At 36.0% G+C, this 17743-nt stretch overlaps 1 protein-coding gene and 1 long non-coding RNA gene across 15 annotated transcripts in view; one reads left to right on the top strand and one right to left on the bottom strand.

Moving 5' to 3' along the window:
- Positions 1-441: 441 nt before the first annotated feature.
- On the bottom strand, positions 442-6894 carry LOC311434450. Its single transcript, XR_014691505.1, has 3 exons — positions 6242-6894; positions 2634-2743; positions 442-833 (listed from the first exon to the last, which is right to left on the bottom strand). It is a non-coding gene; the product is annotated as an uncharacterized lncRNA (long non-coding RNA).
- Positions 6895-7992: 1098 nt separating this feature from the next.
- Positions 7993-17743, top strand: part of TBC1D32 (TBC1 domain family member 32) — an 82961-nt gene continuing 73210 nt past the window's right edge. For 10 of the 14 annotated variants that reach the window (XR_014691490.1, XR_014691491.1, XR_014691492.1 and 7 more), the window contains exons 1-6: positions 7993-8062; positions 9952-10106; positions 12817-12978; positions 14748-14925; positions 15565-15636; positions 16840-16965. Coding sequence is in view for 9 of the 14 variants with exons in the window: in XM_084514611.1 (XP_084370737.1) it covers positions 9952-10106; positions 12817-12978; positions 14748-14925; positions 15565-15636; positions 16840-16965 (693 nt within the window). In the remaining 5 variants the exon portion in view is untranslated. Of the gene's footprint in view, positions 8063-9096; positions 9157-9951; positions 10107-12816; positions 12979-14747; positions 14926-15564; positions 15637-16839; positions 16966-17743 lie in introns of those variants that run through there. The other 4 variants (XM_084514610.1, XM_084514615.1, XM_084514609.1 and 1 more) reach the window with 4 other exon arrangements.

Below are 17743 nucleotides of genomic sequence, written 5' to 3'. Positions count from 1 at the left end.
AAGAATTTGAACCTCTGATGGATAAGCATTGGAGTGTTCTAGTTAAATTGAAAAAAAAAAATCTACAAATGGGTATAAAAGAATAAATGTTTCAATTCTGAAAAGTGAGATTCTTGGCATCCATTCCCTTCAGAAAAAAAAAGAGAATTTGCAATAAGCCTCAGGAATGTTCTTCAAGTAACCTCTGAGGAAAAACATTACAAACATAAGCTAATTTTAAAAAGCAAGTGTAAAAACCATAAAATTATTGCAGAGCTTATTTACTACTTTATACCAAGATCTATGTTTGTATAAAATTCCATGAAAATTGCACCTAATTTACCATGGGTTATTTCTTGAATAAAAAGTAGGAAGAAAGAGAATAATAATTTGCCTATATTTTTTTATTATTTTCATCACAGTAGGCAACCTACCTGTAATAAAAAAAATGCAGCAACTCTGTTTTGTAATGCTATGTTTATTGTATTGAGTTATATGCAATATAACACACATCAATACCATATGGTGCATAAACAGGAAAATAAAGGGTATGAAACACAATGGCATTACAGTTATTTAGTGCTATAAACACTAAAGCATCAGAGAAGCTAGTGAAATTATGCTGAAAACTAAGCAGATATGTATTTTTAAAGTTTTGGGATAATTTTGCCAAGAACGGCTCAGCAGTAAGTACATCCTACTTAAAACTGGGGGTGAATCCTCCACTGGCAAAAATAACCATCGATCCACCAGCACAAATCAAGTCAACCAACATATAGCAGCTTATAGACTGTATCCACACAGATTCTTCCTGTGAGCTGCTGCAGTGCTCTCCAGTGCAAGCCCAGGAACCACTGTTAAGCAGAAAGCACATACCAAATAGGAAACAAACTTTAAAATAGTAATTAACGCATTATTTACATACTTTGCATTGCTACTGGAGCTCTCCAAGAATTCCAAACAGATTAATCAGTCTTCAATCAAGTCATCACATGTTCACAAAACCAATGCTACAGATGAGATATTCATTATGTGGAAGGACTGAAGGTTTGACTTAGACTTATCGGAACAATATGTGCTTGTATTTTTTTTGTCTGTAAAGCCAGGTGGTGATGGAGGTTCCTGGTTCCCATCACTAGCTGACTTCTTGCATCTCACAGTCAGATCTCTTTTCCTCCTCAGTAGTACATTGCAAGTCTGGTAAGGTAACTGAGACCACTCAAGACCAGAAAATAAGCTGCATCTTAAATCAAGGGACCTGGATGCCACCATGTGGATTTAAACAAACTTCTGACCCAGGAAAACAGGGAGCTGGTGTACATTTTTTTTTCAGGTAGTTATCCTAAGTGGGTACGCATAAGTGCAATTGCCTAGATGGATGAGCCTAGATGGATGAAGGAATTGAAGAGAAGAAATCTTCTGACCTGAAGAAGAGGCAGAGAAGAAATACACTCTGCATTTTTTTTTTCCAATTTTCTTCTGAGTTTACAAACAGATATTAAAAACTCAAGAGATTTCATGTCTGAGAGGCTGAATATTCAAAGTTGTGGTTGGCGGGAGACTAGATCTGTCCACCTGACTGTACATTTGCACTTTTCCTAAATCACTAGCAGAGAGTCCTAATAATCTCTGTTATGCCTAGTCTGTAGATAAATTTCCTCATTTTGCTCTAAGCCATATGGCTTCCATTAAATTGCATTTTTTTCTCAAAATACTAAAATAAAGTAGAACATAACTAGTATTTTATTTCCTTGCCAACATCTGGGGACAATGATTTAGTCTGGGATAAAATACGCATTACAAAATTTGTCATAGTTACTGCAGAGGTATATAGAAATATAGAGGTATGTGTCTTATTCTTTGCTGAAATGAGTTTGACTGATAAACCGTGTCTCTATTGGAATTTTACTCATGTCACTAAAATAAATGTCAATGAAAATATTAACTATTCTATTTGTTACTTAGATATTATTATTTATGTCAGAGAAATAGATTTGTAGACCTACTGATCGAACTTATCCTTAACACTAACATTCATGGGAATTATACCAGAGAAGAGTGTGGCCTATTGACTAGAACAATACAGAACTATAACACATATATTTTTTTATTTCTCAAAAAAAAAATGAGATTCATTATCTTAAGGGATGTCTGTGCTTTGACAGCTAGATTCCATTGCACAACAGATTCTGTTACACAACAATTGCAAAGTAGGATTTTTTTTTAAATAAAAACACATTTTTTTGTGTGTGTGAAGGCATTCAGAACTGATGTTTTTCTTCATCAGTCTTTCTTTACTACAGATACTGTATTTGTTCAGAGAAGCTCCAAAAGCTTTTCTCAGATGCAAAACTCTGTTAGAATCCCATGTTACAATCTATTTTAAAGGAAAGTAAAAAAAGCATTTTCCAGAATTTAAATAAACAGTGTTGTTACTAAGCAATGTTTGCTTGCACCTTTTCTATAGAACATCATTTTGATGACTGATGAGGTCACAATTTCCTAGGACACAAAATATTTGAAAAACAAAGCACATATTGTTGAAAGTTCACAGAAGAATACAGCAAGGCAAAGCAAAGGCTTTCTGTTTTACCAGGCATGACTTATAAAAGGGTATACCTACAAATAGGCAGTGAAGAGCACAATTGACTTACTTTTCGAGCATTTATTAGCATTCCAAAAATGAAGAGATCAAACTTTTCTGTTTGTCATATCCTGCTAGATTAATCTGTGCTTCTGGAAGAAGAAACCCTGAAAAACATGACTGTAAGTTGTGTTAACTACATAATATAAAGCAAATGTTTACATAGTAAATGTCTCAAGTATTTGGCTCCCTGCAAATATTAGGATTACAGAAAGCACTTGATGTGATGGTGCAGCGAGGAAATTACATTTTGGTTGACAGTGTTATTCAGAGCTATAGAAGGATAAACCATTGGACAAGGTAAACTGTAGAGTTAATCTGGAGGGATGCAATTTTTAGAAGAATGGGAAACAGAGGATAGAGAAGGTGTAGAGGCTCAGTACAGTTTTCTATAGTACAGTTAGAATAGTAAAGGAAATGACAGCAATCCCACATTTTAAGTAAACCTAAGAAGGGTAGAAATCCAAAAAGGAACAAAAGTAGGTGTCTGCAACAGAATCAATACATCAGCAACTAAGAAGAGCTGATGAATAAATTCTAAAAGTCACTGTGGTTGGTGCAAGAATTAATGCTAAACTTTTGAGAAAATCTGAAGGAAGCTACTATTGATCAGTGATACTGTAAAAAAGATGAGCATAAAGTCATGCAATTATAAAAATATCCAACTTCAGGATATTAAAATACAAGTTGTAAGGCACCTAATACCCTGCAGTCCTGGGGTGACAAGGGAAGGGAGGAGAGCCCTGCTGCAGGGGCATCATTGCTGGCTTCGTGATTCCCCACTGAAGCTGCGTCTTGAATATGCAAGCTCCACATCAGTCAACTGCTCACAAATTGGAAGGAAAACAGTTTTCTAATTGGTTTCCTATTTCTAAAGTTGATGTTATTGCCTTGCCTCAGTAGCAAATATATTTCATGATTATGTGAACTGTATTGAGTCTAAGGCAAAAGGTGAAGTGGGGAAGCTAGTATTAAAGATTATTTCTGAATTAAAATCACGTGTTGGTGCTATGAGATACAGTTGGCCTGAGTGACTCTAACAGTGATTAGAAATAATTCTGATCAGAGGAATGGCACTGAAAGAAACCCTATAGACAGGCTACAACCTTTCAGTGATCACAGATAACGTTCAGTGTTTTGAAGTGCTAATGTAGTGCCCACAAACTAGCTAAGAGTTCACTTCATAAAATGTACATGAACCAAACTTCACTGAAGTCCATGGAATGGATAACTTTAACTGCAAGCAAAGTAAAATGATAACTGAAAACATTTAATACTTAAACACATTCCTTTAGCTTCTTAATTTTTACCAGACAAAAGAAAAAGCAACCCACCAGCCCCACCCCAAGTAAACATATTTTCTTTAGTCTGTGATGATACTGCACATCATAAGTCCCCAACTACAGTATCTATGCCAGTGAAATTTGACTACAGTATATCATAAATAAAAATAAATACAAATACATGTACATTGAAAGAAACACCATATAGGTCAAGAGGTTAAAAAGTCAGACATGCATGCAACTCCTGAGTATTGCTGCCACCTTCAGGAAGCATGATAAAAAGAAAGCTGGAAATATTAATTATAAAAGAGATGGTAAATAAATCAGAGATTTAAGATGATGCCTGCTAATTATTTTGTACTTCTGTAACATTAATTTTCACAATAGTATATAATGTTCATTTTATTATTCTCAAATTCCAATGAAGTAAGTCCAGTGCTAAGAGATTTGTCCAAGGCCATTCAGAGTCAGTGACAAATATACCCTTAGCTTCTTGAAGTTTCACCATGAAAGATTTGTGGATCAGAAAATAATTTTATTGGCATTTGGATCTCAGTTTCAGTAGTTACTTTAACAATCACACGCAGAGTATCTGTTGCAAACTGCTTCATAAAATCGGGATGGAAAAATCAGACTCTATATATTCACTAAGTTAAATTTTTAATCAATAACATTCCTTGTTATTATTGGATAGGATGTTTCTGAGTAGTTGCTTTATAATGTTATGTGAGAGTAGTATTGATTTTCTGCCAGTTTTCCACTTTTTCTCAGACAAAAGAAATCAGGAATAGCAATGTAAGATCTTCAGTCTTCAGTCAGTATTAGAATTATTGAAGTGCAATTACTGAAAATAAGTAAATAAGTGTAAATAAGGAAACTGTAAACTGACACAATTTTATATTTGATTGTTGTAAGAATTTACATGTGGCTTATATTGACTTAGCTCTCACTAGGAAGATACTAGGAAGATACAAACTCATCGGATGTAACTTTACACTAAAATCATGGTAGTTTATTTATTTATTTGTAATTGAGCTGATGTAAATTCTGTATAGACATTTTAACAAAATTCTTCCAAGTTGAGTTGAAAATATTAAATGATCCAGCCTACTATAATCCTGTCCATTTACCCACTGTTTCCTTATTGTTTTTTTTTAGAAGGAAACATCTAGCAGTGGGTTAGCATTTCCCCAGAGTGCACAGGGAGGAAAGGACAGATGGTCTCTGAAATAGAAAATTTCCTTTGGAGATTATTTAAAAAGACTTTCCCATCAGCAGTAATATTTTAAGCCATTTCCTTTTTGATATTTATGATTAGATTATGATCTAATGAATTCTTAAAACATGCTCATTGTTCCTCTAGATTTGGGAAACTTCCATGAATAGTGATGTGACAGTGCAACAAATGCTACGTTGGTCATAAAAGGGTTGATGAAGTGTCATCATTTTTGTAGGGCTCAAGAATTGCTTAAAGGATGTCAAAGTATTTAGAACTGTGGGATAGGCTTCTTGTGTTATCTGCAGAGACAGATTTCACACTTACTTCTCCTTTCCTGACATCTATCTTAGTCCTAGTTTGCAAAACTCTAAAGTGGGGATATCCTGGCTCCACATGGTCTTGATTTAGCTCTGGAATGGAGTATAAAAAGTTGCTTTTTTATTTTTTATTTTTTCCCCTCAAGTGTTGTTTTCCCTCCCCTTTAGCTTTTCTTTGGTATATGCTCCTTTGAAAACCTTATCAGGCAAACAAAAGCATACAGTCGGATTTCAATACATATTGGTTATGATAAGTTATTCTACCTGATACTCAAAAAGCGATTCCTTTCGTTTTCTAAAGTAAAGCTCATTTTGTTGCTGAAATTCTTAATTAAACATTCTTGGAGATGCTGATGGCCGTGTATCACCTAACTACCTAAACCTAAATCTCTACTGACCTTTGTGTGCTATCCACAAAAGAGTTGTCTTGTGGACAGTTACAATGAAAGACAAGAGAAGAGAACAGGGCACAGCAGAGCAGAACAGAAGAAGAGGAAAGAATATAACTGGTATAATGTCACTAGCACTAAGACCAGCTGTTTCTACCACTACCATTAGCTGTAAAGAAGATTGCTTTGTTGTCTGTGGTTTCTCCTCTCTGAACAGCTACACTGAAAACATTGCAGGAATATTTTATCCTTACAGAAATTTGGAATAAACTTGTTCTGAAAACAGTCATTCAAATTTTAAGGTATGAGGAGAGAATCTTATTAATCATCAGGTATAGGAGCTAAACATATCTGTAGCACTTAAATGACTCATATCCCTGTAATATTTCACACTTCGAAACTTTGCTTACCCTATATGCCACATATTTGAAGAACTGGTTCATTTGTGTGTTCCTCTAAGTTCCTAAAATCATTGAAGTCAGCACTAAGAACCTGGAAATCCTAAGAAGGCTTGTTTGTATTGCTTGTCTTCCTGATCTAGGAGAGGTCTTCCTGTTTGTACTGCTGGGAGAGAAAATCTGGAGTATTTTTTGCCTTTGAGAAGGATGCCTTGGCTATAAGAGACAGTGGAATTTCACCAGTGTGAAATCAGTGAAGTCAATCAGCATGATCAATTTCAGTGACTGCAACCTCTCTCATGTGACTCACACCCATCCATGTAAACATAACGAACTTCAGAATAGAATGTAAACATAATGAACTTTTCTCAGTGTGGAGTATCACCCTCAATAGGTATCTGCTTGGATGCACACTAATGGTCATGCCAAACAGCACCTGAGATCTGCCAGCTCTGCTCAGGAAGACTCCAGGTTCCAGTAGCGGCTAACATGTAGCATAAGCAGCTGAATGAAACACATAAAGTGGAAGAGAATAGAAAGGAATAGAAAGGTTCCAGAAGGTAGGATGACAACCTCCCATGAAGCTGCTATGGATGCAGTTTGTTAAGGTGTTCTATAAGATAGCAAAGGCATACTAAAATGAAGCGTCTTTCATTAAGGACTAGGAATCCTGAATATTAATTTTATTGTTCCTTTATTCTATACCAGCCAAGAAACTGAGATGCTGTTACTTAAATGAGCACTTGTAAAGCAACATGTACAATGGGAGAAATCAGAAGTGATGTACCACAATAAAGTAAGTCTCAGTTGTTATCTAGACAAAAAAAAAAAAAAAAAAAAAAAAAAAAAAAAAAAAAAAAAAAGCCCAAACTCTCTCTTTTCCATGAAAGAGGAGTACAACATAGACCAAGAATAAGTTGCTGTTGATTGTAGCCAAAACACTGCATTTATGACATCTGGAGAGTGCATGGCTGAGCTAGCAAGACTGGTGGCTCAAGATCCTTGCAGGCAGCAGTCAGTAGAGAATTATTCTGCTGTTTGTTTTGTGAATAGCACTGCTAACAGGTGAAGAGACTCCATTGCAGCTGACCACAGCCTTTTTTCGGAGGAGCCAACAATAAAGCAGGTGTATGTTTTAATTCCTGAACCATCACTCTTCAATAGAAATACTGCATCTTTCATGTTTGAACCCAATTTGGCGGTAGCTCTACTGTAAGACAGCAGACCCAACACTTCTTGGGAGGGACTACAGATGCCCTTACAGAAATATCTCACCATGGAAGATTAGAAACACTGACATGATCGAAATCATTAGCAAAGAGTAAAGGATAAAAATGCAGTGTGTCACTTTACGTGCAGGCGCTGTCAAACACGATTTACTGTGAGTGCCCACTATAGCTCATTCTGGGCTTGTTATAGCTAAGCTAAGAGGAAATGATTTCAGGTCAAAATGATTTTGCTCTTTTTGGTTTTGCACTTATTCGCAGAAAAAAAAATAATAATATATTTTTGACCACTTTGTAGCATTCCCACCATTCCATGCTACCAGTTATAGGGCACCAGAAAATAGAAATGTCGGTGCAAATTGGGATAACGTTAGCAAACGTGATTTCGACAGAAACCCTGCAGGGAACAAAAGGGGCAGAGCTGCTGGGGAGGGCTGGCGGCTGGGTCCGGCCCGGGGCCCACGGCCGCGGCTTCCCGGGGCGGGCAGGGAGGAGCCGGCCGCGGCCCGTCCCTCGTCGCCCCGGCGGCCTCTCGCGATGTCGCTGCGGGCCCAGCGAGAGCCGGCAGCGGGCGCCGCCGGTTGCTAAGGGCCGCCGCCGCCGCAAGGTGATCGATCCCCGGCGGGCCGGGGGCGACGGGCGGGCCGGGGGGCGCGGGGGCCCGGGCACGGCTCTTCCCCGTAGGGGTGGCGGGTGAGGGAGGGCTCTCGGGCGGTGTGGTGAGCAATTCAGCTTGGTGCCGAAGGCTGCGAGCTGCTGGAATGACAGGCGGTGGGAACTGGGAGAGGTGGGAATGCCGGCCCGATTGCTGCTGTCTGGAATCGGTGGGTGGCTGCTAAAATGGTCGCGTCTGTGACCAACACCTTGCCCAGGCAAAGGCTGGTGTGAAATGCCTCCTACGGTGGGTAAATAGGGCCGCTACAGGGCGCTTCTTCGGTCATCCTGTAGGATTTTGGGGCAGGCTTTCAGCTGTGGGGCGATTGCACTGAAATGAACTTTGAGCTTGAAGAGGCTGCACAAGCCAGGCTTGGCATAAGGATTCCCAGAGAGAAAAAGATCATTTAACAATTTCAGGGAAACTCAGTGAGTCACATGCCTGCTGAAATAAACCCAAACGCAAGCCATTACAAGTGAATTTTAAGATAAGCAAGCTAGTGATTAAGTCAAATGAGACTTTTCAGAGGGAGCTAGAGATGAAGCTGGTATCTCCATAATCTGTCTTTAAAAATGCCTTTTTTTTTTTTTTTAATGGGGGATGGTACAGGGACTGAAGCGGGCAGCCCTTGAGAACTGAACTGTTAAGACACTGCCTTCTGTACTTGATAGATATTTCCAGTTTCTCACTGCTGCTGCTCCTAGTTTTTCCTAGTAGCTGTAGTTTTGAAATGGGAGGACTCTGTCGGGTCATTTTGTTGATACTATAGGAAAAAAAAATAAAAATCTAACATTTCCACCTGGCCCGTGTTGCTTGCAAAAGCTGCCAACACCTTTCACCATGGGCACTGCAATAGCTCTGAATAGAGGGATCCAAAAAATCAGGACGGGGCACCAAAATTATCTGAGAAGAAAGTACAAGATTGTTAGAGGTTTCTCGTCAAGGTAGTTGTTACATCTCTGAAACCTTTTTTTTTTTTTTGGTAGTTATGCCATAGTTTTGTGCCTATTCGATGGACTGTTCTTCAAGCAACTGCACACAGAACTGTAGGATTTCTTAATACAATATTCTCAGTAAGAATATTGCCCCAAGATGACAGGAGGTCCATTAAAACTGATTTAATTGTATCAATTCCAGTTTGTCTGAAATAGACTCTATTGAATATTTCATATCATGTGTTTTGTTATCATGGTCGTGTGTTTTGATACCATAATCTCATGCTGTGTGTAACAGGAAAAAAGTGAGCATTTGAAGATTTCATGCTTTTCATGCTTTTGGACCTGTTAGAGTCAGTCCAGAGAAGGGCAACAAAGATGATCAGAGGGCTGGAACAACTCTCCTATGTAGAAAATCTGGGAGAGCTGGGGCTGTTCAGCCTGGCGAAGAGAAGGATCCGGGGAGACCTCATCATGGGCTTTTAATACTTAAAGGGGTCTTACAAAAAGGTTGGAGAAGGACTTTTTACTTAGGTAAAAAGTGATAGGACAAGGGGGAATGGTCTTAAAGTAAAAGAGGATAGATATAGATTAGACATTAGGATGAAATTCTGCACTGTAAGGGTATTGGGGCAATGGCACAGGTTGCCCAGAGAGGTTGTGGATGCTCAATCCCTGGTGGTGTGCAAGATGAGGTTAGATGAGGCCCTGAGCAACCTGATCTAGTGGGTGGCATCCCAGACTATAGCAGGAGGGTTATAACTAGATTAAGGTCCCTTTATAACTAGATTTAAGGTCCCTTTCCAACACATGCTGTTCTATGATTCCATGATTTTCCTCATCTTAAGGTGAGGAAAGAAAAAAGAATCTGTGAAAGCATGTTATTTTTGTATTTGCTTCATACAGATGTCTCAATTTACAAGTGAAGATGAAGCTCTGTTGCAGTCTATGCTTCGACAGTTGCTGCAAAGTGTGAAGGAAAAAATCACTGGAGCCCCATCAGTGGAATGTGCAGAAGAGATTCTCTTGCATTTGGAGGAAACTGATGAAAACTTTCACAAGTAAAACTATTTTGCTATTTTTAATATTTTGAAGGAGATGAAATTTGATGAGCTTTGTTATTCATGGGAAGTGTTTGCAACTGGTATTGATGTGTGAGTGTGTATGTATTTTTTATATATGGATTCTTGACACTAATGAAATCGCAAAAGATTTCAAAAGAGAATACAATGAATTTTGCCTTTTTCCTGATTTTTTTCCCCCTACTCTTGGCAACACACTATTTTTACTGTAATTGTTTTGTAAGTTTCTCTCTTATAAGCAGCTCAACAATTCCTACTAAACATTGTCAACAGTAATGCACATGCACATGTAATCAGATCTTCAAAAAACATGTAGATGTAAAACTTAGTGATGTGGTTTAATGGTAGGTAGACTTGGCAGTGCTAGGTTAAAGGTTGGACAAGGTAATCTTAGAGGTCTTTTCCAACCTAAATGCTTCAATGATAATGTACTAAATGCAAACAGAATTTAGAAGAAATCCTGACTGAAGACTGTCAGGGAGTGTTTCTGACAGCTGCAAGACCGTATAATTGTGTTTGTCAGGTACCTTTTTAAAAATTTAAGTTATTCTGGCTTCCATTTTTGATTGTTCTGTCTATCATATATTGCTGAACCTTTGTATATCTTATCAGTAAGTTGTTCTTTAATTTGTTTTGAATAAAGCAGAAATGCATCACATTTTTTTATTAAATCAGATTTGACTGTGTGGCCTCTCTTACATGCTGCCCTAAATTTCTGGAGCCCATACTCCTCTTTTCCTTTCCATGGTATTCGTACATGTTTGTTTTTTACTATATGGAGGATTTTCAGGATGCATCTGTGACAAGTCAAGAGAATACCAAGCTTAAATGACCTTGAAGACATTTTCATGATCAGAGTTCTGTGACTTGATTTCTCGTGAGAAAGCTGGTTACCTGCCAAGTTTTGAGACCTATCTACTCTATCTTTTGTTCCCACTGTGATGTAGAAAAGAGAGACACAGGGACCTCAGAAAATAACAAAAAGAAAATTTGAATCTAATTTGAAATTTATACGCAGTAGTAAAACTCAGATTTTTTTTTTTTTTTACACTATATAATTAGTACTTTTTTTTCTTTAATCTAAGCCTTAGAGCGTTCTTAACACTTTTATTTTCCTGGAGCGTCTTTTGTAAGCCTAAACAGTCTGATCTGCTTTTGCATGTTAAGAAGTAGTTTTGAAATGTCTGAAACGCTCACAAAATGTTTTTAAACTGGAAGAGTGATGCAGAAGATAGCTGTAGGACATCAAGCAGACATAGACTTTGTGGCATGAATAATGATGCAATTGTGTATTTCAGAGTGAAGCAGTCACTGCAAAGATGTATACCACGGAAATGATGGAAATGTTACTGTCATTAAAAAAAAAAAAAGGAAGAAAGTTTTATGAAAGCTTTCATTCAGTGGAGATTCATGCAATTTCATTATTGCAGGAGTAAAAAGCTAGCCTTGAAGCTAGCCTTGACAAATGAAAATGCAAATAAATATGTTTGTATCTTTCTTGAAATGCATTTCCATTACTTTCATTGAGAACAAAAGTGATGTGGGAAAGGAAATAATCGGGGGAAAAATACAGGGCAGTTACACCTGATGGAACTTGAGGTAGACAACTCAGTGAGAAAGTACGTATCACAATAGCACGATAGAAGACAAGATTTCCTGTGATTTTATTTTTTCTGTATCTTGAGTGTAAATTTTTGTTTTAATACCGAAAAGCAAAAGCTGATAATTTATAGCAGTAGCTTTTGTTTACTTCTACATTTTATAGCTTTAGACTCTATATTTTCATGGTCAACTGACTTTTAAAAAAATTTTCTTACTACTAATTTATTGTAATTAATGAAAGTAGTTGCAGATCTGCATTTGATAAAATGAAAATACAATGATGCACCTAGTGGTGAATATAGTTATTTTTTTCATGTGATTCTGTTTGCCTTGTCTTTTATGCAAATCAGAAGGTTAACAAAAAAAACCCACAAAACTTCATATATTCTGAAAATGATTTTTTATCAATTTCTTTAGTGAAGATGTGTTCTGAAGTATGTCCAGTGAGGTTTTTTTTTATTATTATTTAATGTTATGTTTGTGTAAGTATCTAATAATAAGAATGTGAAGTGCCAGTTTCTTTCCATTTTACACGTCCATATCATAGACAGATAGTCTATGAGCTTGGGTGAGACTTTCGGCGTTATCATCATGAGACAGTTTTAAAGTCTTATACATGCCTTTATGTTGGATGAATTTATAAGCTGAGTTTTCTGTGTTTCTTTTCCTTTTTTATGCTCACTTTAAAATGAATAATACCAGATGAGGATAACATAAGACAGCAGTATATTCAGGATGCTGAAAGTAATGTTTCTTTTAGAATTTTAAATTTGAGATTTCTTGTTATTCTGTTTTTGTCTGTAAAACATTAATCTGTTCGAGTAGACTTTTACATAAGTCTTAGAAGAAGCACAACGGGAAATTAGAAGCTATTTGATATTGTTCCTTCCTAGAACATGCTGAGAAGGACTGTATTGAAGAAAATCAAACTTTATTGTGTGTTTTCACAGCTGAAGTTTATTTCTCTGAAAGTCATAAACCCTTACTTTAAAGTCAGGAAAGGAGATGGCTAATATTAATGCAACATTGAAAATGTTTGAGGGTGAGCGCAAAGTAATTACATTTTAATTTTACACATTTGTTTCAGCTATGAATTTGTGAAATACCTTAGACAATATATAAACAATACTCTGGGCTCTGTGATTGAAGAAGAAACAGAAAAATGTACTGCTGCTCAAAATCAGGGTGAAGTATCTGGCTATGACACTTTCGTTCAACATGTTACAAAGAAGACTCGTGAATCCAAAGAGTAAGTACATGCATGCAATTCACATTTTTGTTACTTCTTGGTCTTTGTCTTACTTTTTTCTTTCCAGAATGTGTTTTGAAAAACATAACTTCTGAAACATAATGGTAACAAATGTGATTCTTTGCATTCAAAAATCAGTGCTAAACAATTCAGATATTCCCACTCTTTACATTTCAGTTTGTCATGTTTCAGCTCACTCTGGAATGAAGAGTGTGAACCATTGCATAAAATGATAAGTATCAAATCTATGAAGCTTCTGAGATATCTGAGAATAGAGTTAGGTAGGAATAAGGTTTGAAAGATGAGAGTCACTATTTCATGTTTGTTCATTATTTGCATACGAAATTCAGTTCTAATATGGAAGGTGGCCTAAGTGAAATATTGTATTCTTATCAAGTATTACAGTATGGTAATTTCCTTAGATATAAACGGAGATTCTGCATAGCAAGCATTAGAATACAGGTGTGTTTTGAAGATTGCTTCATTGAGATCTAGCGAGGTGTCTTTTGAGAGTAGTATGTTTAGATCACTGGCAAGTTTAGAAATTGATGTTTGAGCGTTCTTCCTTGGATTCAAAGATACCTCTGCAATGCTGTCTGTCTGTGGTACAATTGTTACATATATCAACAGTGTAGAATTATCTAAGATTTTTTGTATGTTTGACTCAGAATGTCATCCTGAGTCAGAAGTCAGCCAGGCAGAGATTAGTAGGTTAGTGTGGAAAACTACCTCAGCATTTTACATGGCATATTACATGGCATAGTACAGCATATTACAGTCTGTGGTCCAGATTCATTGGTTTTGAACACCATATTTAGTAAAGAAACTTTAAATAGACAAACCTCTGCGAGCACCAGTTATTTTCTTGTTCATCTCTTCCCTACAAACTTTCTTCCCTTCTTGTGGGCATTGGGAAGGGAACTTCCCTTTGGAATACAAGGGCTTGTAGCTAATATTAGCTATCATTGAGAAACATGATAAGGACTTCATTGAAGTTAAACTTGTACAATGTGAAAACAGTAAAATCAAAAGCAGAGAGAAAAAACAATAATTTTTGGCTTTTTATGTTTTAACCACTAAAATGATTTTATGCAGTACTTCAGTTCTACTTTATGATGTCCTTGGTGACCTTAAAATTAGTACTAATAGCCTTAAAGTAAGAAGTAACTTGAAATAAAATACCAGTTTTACAATAGAATGTTTTTCTAAAGCACCAAAGGTTTTCATTTTGAATTGCTTCTGCATGGATGTTATTATTCTTTTGTTTTGTAATCTGGAAAAATCATGGTTTTGTTGTTTCTAAACAGTTCTGTGTGCATGGCCTGTACTCAAGAGTCAGGATTGACATGTTCTCTTCTGCTGGGTTCTGTTCAAGGCTTATAGCAAAAGAAAAAATGGGAAAACATAAACAGTAACAATGAACTGATCTGTTCTGTCAGGCACACATTCTCCCTTTGGGTGGGTTCACATCGTTCCTTCTTAAAAAACTCTCAGTACAGGATTACCATGTGATGATTTCATTGAATGGCTTTAGAAGGGCAAAAGAGTTTTATTACAATTTTAAAATTTAGTTTCCTGGAAGATCTAGATACCTGCATGTTTTATTGCTTGTTTTGTATTTGCATTTGTTTTTTGTTCATTTCTGTTCCTTCAATGAGTTTGGGTCTAAGTAACGTTATGCCATATTCAGTTATTCATGACTTAATTAGTGATTTTTTTTAAATGTGATTTTTATGCTCTTTAATATTAAAATCCTCTTTACTTTGAAGATACAGAGAAATGATGCATGCCTTGAAGAACATCATGATGGTTGTGGTAGAGTCTTTAATTAATAAGTTTGAAGAAGATCAAATGCGTAATAAGGAGATGGATAGTAAAACAAAGAAAGAATGTCAGAGCGGCTATTATACAGACAACTGTTCTGACAGTGACTCTTCGTTCAACCAAGTAAATGTATTTTCTCTCTACATTATAAAATAAGCATGATACTGCACAACTGTTAAGTTTCTGCTAGTGGAAATTGAGAAGCGGCCCTAGAAAATGATTCATCCTTCCTATCTTTGATAAATGAATGAATTGCCTTTCTTGCAAATTGAACTACTGAGTTTATACTAGCTGTCTAACCTTTAGACAGCATATACTAGATGAGGTGAATCCTCTGCATATACTCTAAAGTGCCTATGCAAGTACTGAAAATAATGGAAAGTAAACAAGAGAATATAATGGTAAAAGCTACGTCTCATCCAACTTTTTGTGATTTTTAGGAGCCAAATACGATGTAGTTTTTCCAGAGTACTGCACAGTATTGTATTACTTAATGAGTTATTATAAGGCATTTTCTGAAGATAAAGGAAACTTCTAAGTAAAACAAAGAAAAATGCGTAAGGAATAATTTTGTTGCTGAAAATTTAACTTTGGCCAAACCTCAGACAATATTCAGAATGTTTACTTTAATTTAAATTAGTATAAAGGATGAAGTCCAAATTATTAAAAGCAAATTAGATATCAAAAAGACTGATGATTTTAATCTTCTGCTGTTCAGTTTAATAATATACACTAATGATCATTTTATAATGTGTATTACAGAGTTATACATTCATGAGTCAAGAACAATTGCAACTGCTTGTAGAAAGACTTGACCCTATTCAGCCTAAAGATGTAAGTTTAAAAGAAGAAATTTTAATACAAATGAATGTTTATGGCATATTGGAGAACAGACTATATGCATGTAATTGTTCTTACATATGTAAGTAGAATCTTGTGTTGGTTCATATATCTTGGCTTCAGCGTGGTAAGTGCACTGCAGTGCAATATTTCGTTCTTTATAACCATTTGGCTCAAAAACTAGTTGCAGCAAGTATCTTATTTTTTTGGTTGGGAGTTTGTGTTATAGATGGGACTTTTAATTATGTGAGAAGTAAAATTATTCAACCTTGGTTTCCTGCACATGTATCCTCTGCCCTTCTTGATACCTTCCCCGTTGTCCTTTGAGTGTCCTTTTGAGTCCTCAGAAGAGAGGGGTGCCTGCTGTTTCATCAACAAGCTGCTGCCAGGTAGAATATATAATGTCCAAGTTAGGTTTGCCTTTCTGTCAGTGCCAGTACTAATTTGGGTCTCTGACCACCAGTAAGCTTTTAATATTTTTGAAGCTTGGAAAATCATTATTGTTTTGATCAATCTGTCTCGCTCTCTCTCATTAAATTTTGCATGTGATTGTCTAGCAATTGAAATAGTCATGGTAGATGGGAACTGGTATAAATGTGATCATATACGCCACATTTTGTTAGAAAACTAGGTAAGAAGTCTGATGCTATTAAATATGCTTAAAATTTCCTACAGTTGGTTTCAGCAATATGAAATAAAGGGCTAGCGATTAGTTGTCTACAAATAGAACAACAAAGCAAAAGGTATTTTAAATTACTTAATTATGAACGTGATGAAAGTTCTGCAGTAAAATACAGAGTGTTTTATTTCCAGTTTTCCTTATAGACTTTTTTATGAACTGCTAGGTGCAATTGTAGCATTCAGAGATAAGGTAATTTTCCTATAATTCTTGATAACAAAATCATTCATTACAAGCAGAAAGTAAACCAGAAATTAATATAATACATGCAGTATTGAAACCTAATATTTTAAAATGATTTTGTTGCTTCTTAAAACGTATTTTTTTTCCTCTTCTCACTGATGTATTGTTTTGTCCAAATCACCATGATAACGTAGCAGAAGGTAAGTATTTTGGGACTCCTTATCTGATGTACAACCAAGTCATATTTCTTCCTTCCTACAACTTATATTGTAAATTACTTATCTGAGAGGTTGCTCTGAACAGATTTGTATTGTTTGTCTTTTTGACCACTTCAGGTTCGCCAAGAAGCATTGCAGACACTCTGCTTTGCCCCTCCCTCGAATGTACTCAACTCTGCGTGTTGGCCAAATCTGCGTAAGCATCTAACGATGTCTCTGTCAGATCCTGATGCAACATTCAGTGTAAGCTGATGTTCTTCTATGTTTAGTTATCAGTTATGTAGCTGTAGTAAACAGTACTCAGGAGGAGCAAGAAGTTGCGTATGTGTTATGATTATTTTAGCAGGATCCAAAGACACTTATTGTGTGCGTGTGTATCATATAGGTTTTTTTTGTTGTTGTTGTTGTTTTTTTCTTTTCAAAAACTTTGTTTAATTCCAGCAGGTCTTGATTTAAAAGATTACAGCAGCGATTCATAGAATTTTAGAGACTGCTGTACTCCATTATATATTTTTAATGGGGAGTGAAGGGGTTTGAATGGTTTAAAAAAAAAAACAAACACATGTTGCCCAAACTCATGTAAAACATATAATGTAAATATTTCCTATTTAAGTTAGGTGTATACTCCATGATGATAAGAAAATGATACATATTAATATTACACAGGCATTGATGAAAACAAAATGTGGTAGCTTCTTAAACTACTTTCAGATTATTTATTATGTCAATCAAGCCTTTTTTCTTTTTTTTTTCCTCCCAATTTTAAAGTGATTTTCAGAGAAATGAATGTTGTCTCAGCTGCTGCTATGTATTATTCTTTCAGTTTAGGTCTACAGTTGTTTTTAAAATAATGCTAGTTACAAGTCATTGGCATGTTAATGACATAAAAACATTAAAGATAATGGAAAAGTATAGCAATATTACTTGATCTGCTTCTTTGTATCTCAGTGATACACAGTGATACTTTACACAGGTGCTGTCAGTAGAAGTATTCAAGAAATACGTCTTCCATACTGTGTGC

Source organism: Aythya ferina (assembly GCF_964211825.1).
Source record: "Aythya ferina genome assembly, chromosome: 3".
Classification (NCBI taxonomy): domain Eukaryota; kingdom Metazoa; phylum Chordata; class Aves; order Anseriformes; family Anatidae; genus Aythya; species Aythya ferina.
The sequence above is the reverse complement of the archived record's forward strand: the minus strand, read 5'-3'. Positions and strand labels throughout refer to the sequence as shown.